The 3,139-nt window shown below is 35.1% G+C and overlaps 1 protein-coding gene across 1 annotated transcript in view; it reads right to left on the bottom strand.

Annotated features, from left to right (window-relative positions):
* Positions 1 to 6: 6 nt before the first annotated feature.
* LOC104994846 (copper-transporting ATPase 1-like) overlaps positions 7 to 3,139 on the bottom strand; it is a gene marked incomplete at its 5' end in the record, with an annotated part of 7,185 nt that continues 4,052 nt past the window's right edge. The window contains 2 exons of the mRNA XM_010848513.1: positions 7 to 1,138; positions 1,662 to 2,151. Of these exons, the coding sequence (XP_010846815.1) occupies positions 333 to 1,138; positions 1,662 to 2,151 (1,296 nt within the window). The remainder of the gene's footprint in view (positions 1,139 to 1,661; positions 2,152 to 3,139) is intronic.

The following is a 3,139-nucleotide window of genomic DNA, read 5'->3' on the forward strand; positions in this document are numbered from 1 at the left end:
ATTCTACCAGGAATTTTAGTCATATACATAAATAACATATACATAGCATAAATCCTTATACATGTGTTTATAAAATTTTGACCATGACTTTTTCACTTGCTTTTTCATTTAACAAAATATCTCACTTTCCCGTGGCATTAAGTATCTTCAACACCATAATTTTTATGGCTTCAGAGCATTTCCTCATATGGAGGTATCATGCTTTATTTAATGTTTCTAGTTTCTATATAATTATGCAAACATCATTATGCATCTTTATATATACTTCATATATGCTGCTGACATATGTCATATTTTCAAAAAGTAGAACTGCAGTGCCTAGTACTTATTTTTCACTGATAAAAGCCAAAAGAATTAGCAAAGTATAAATAAAAGAACATTAGAGGAATCAAAGAAAAAAAATGATAATTACCTGGCAAGGAAGCATCAAATCCCATGTTTTCTATTGCTTCTCTCAAGGTTTCTGGAGAGGTTAGTAAAGGATCATACTCAACAGTCCCTTTGCCATTTGCAAGTGATACTTGTATGGATTTTACACCTGTCTTTTTTGATATGACACCTTCAATAGACTGCACACACGAATTACAAGTCATGCCATCAATGTTTATCACAGTTTCTTGAGTTAGAGGCTGGCTAACTATGTTCAAAGGACTCTTTTGAAGAGATGAGCTGGAGGGGGAGGTTGAGGTACTCTCAATTTCACTTGCACTACTAACTCTATATTGCCCTTGTGATATGGCCTCTATTGCTTTTCTCAGTGTTTCTGGAGTGACTAAACTTGCATTGTACTTTACTATGGCAGATTTATTCTCTAAAGAAACTACTACACTGCTTATATGTTGGAGTGTAGATAAAGCACTTTCAATATTTGACACACATGATTTACAATGCATGCCATCTATGGTGAAAATGACTGTTGAATTACTGGTGTATGATGGACTCTTTTGCTGTGATCCTTCTGAGGATTTGACTGGTGTGTTCTTTAGACGTTCTATGTCAATAGCTCCCAATTTGAGGTACTTGGGCTGTTTTTTGATGAATGCTGTAAAGCCCACAACTTCAATCTGCTTTTTTATTTCCTCTGCTGTGATAAGATGGGGTTGATAAACAACAGTAGCTTCTTGATTGTCCAAGGAAACTAGTTAATAAAAAGAAAAACATTTAATTCAGTTATTCCTGGGCCACTTCAGAAAACATTCTGTAGACCAAATTAATACCACACATAATTGTTTCTCTCTCATTGTTGTCATTATCCTTTCTTAAAATAATTCTGTTCTTTTCAGAAAATTTTACTGATGTGGACTAGAAAAAAGCAAAAGATGTGACCACTGTATCTGCGGTCTCCAAGTTTCTGCATGCCTGAATAGAAACAGAGGTCAAGAGGATCCTAGGTATGTTGCATTAAGAACCCTGAACTCCATGAATGCCACCTTGGCTGCCATTTATGCTAGTTCAAGATTCATGTAACTTTTAATTATAATCATTAACTTTACTTGACACTAATTCTGGGAATATACTGTTTCTCAGACTTCAGTGAAGCAGCAACATTCTAGTCCCAGAGATTCAAAACCCATGCTTAAAGGAAAATGCTAAAGTTCAAAGACCAAAACAGCAAACCAAGCCATACAAAGCAATCAAATAAACAATATCAGTCATATTACCTTTAATTCGCTGAACACCTTGCAGTTTCCCAATTTTTCCTTCAATGGTGCTAGTACATGAATGGCAGGTCATCCCTTCCACCTTCATCTTCAGCATGACTTCACCTGGTTGAGCCATACTATAATCTTCGCAAGTTCCTGACTTCTTTTCCAGAGTTCCAGTATCTAAACTGAGATCAGGAACCAGCTCTACTATCTGATTGGCATTCACTATAGAAGGGATTATTGTCACCACTGCAGTTCTCTGCTGAGGGGAAATTTTAATATCTGTCACACCCTTGGTCTTGAGCAATGTGCTTTGGATATGGTCCCATGGCGGAACCAGTGAAGCAGTAACAGTCAGAAACACAGTTTCAGTTAAAACAGGGAGAGGCTTAGGATTGTGGAGAATAGCATCAAAGCCCATGTCATCAATAGCTTCCTGCAGGGTCTTTGGAGTTTGTAGTTTTGGGTCATAAATAACAGTTGCATTTTTTTCTTCCAGTGAAACCTTTTGGAAGGAAATTGCAGAAGTCATTTTAATTAAATTTTATGATATGGAACTTAAAATTATCAATCATTACACCACTGTAAAGAATGAAACAAATAATTAAATCAAATAGAGTTTCTTTATTAGTTCTCATCTTTCCTAGTCACTTTAGAAAGCAGCACAAAATGTCTTATGTACCTACAGGAATGGTAAAGCTCTATGTAGGCGTACTTGACTCAGGTAATGATTAGGCATTTGAAACGTGCACAGACAAACACACCCTAGAATTTCATAACAGAGAACAAACTACTCTTCATCTCCTTTCACAAAGTATTCCAACACTTAGCATTCTACCAATTCAAAAGATAATTTCAGGAAAGAGGATCAGCTACATAAAACAAATTGGAAATCAAGTTTAAAGTTTTAAAATGTTCAATTAAGATAAACTTGTTGCAAGAAAAGGTATAAACATGCTGGTTTATGAAGGCAATATTCATAGGGTTTCGTAGCAAGTATTTCTATAACCTTCTAAGTCACTATAGTCCAGTATTACTTTTGTGCAAAATAAGAATATATAATTTTTCCTGATTTGATTATTAAAATAATGATTGTATTCTTAAAGCTCAGCAACTGAATATAATTTAACTACTACCTGGACATCTTACCCTGCATCTCTTTGGGTAACATATGGGTTATAAAGATTTATGAAGTAGTCATACATACATACACACACACACACACACACACACACACACACAAAACTGGGTTGAGAGTCAGAAGATTTGAGCTCCAGTGTCAATTCTCCACTTATTAGTTAACCACACTCACTAGCCCTACCATCATAAAAATGAAGAAATGTGCTCTACTATCTTCCAGGGTTATTATAAGGATCATATGAGTAAACAGGAAAGTAGTTCTTTGAAGCAGTAAGTCATATAAAAGTAAACACTGAAAAACCAATATTTATCAAACACTTATTATATGTGCCAGGAACTAAGATTCTCATGAT

The sequence above is a fragment of the Bison bison genome, unplaced genomic scaffold (assembly GCF_000754665.1).
Source record: "Bison bison bison isolate TAMUID 2011002044 unplaced genomic scaffold, Bison_UMD1.0 scf7180017850376, whole genome shotgun sequence".
Classification (NCBI taxonomy): domain Eukaryota; kingdom Metazoa; phylum Chordata; class Mammalia; order Artiodactyla; family Bovidae; genus Bison; species Bison bison.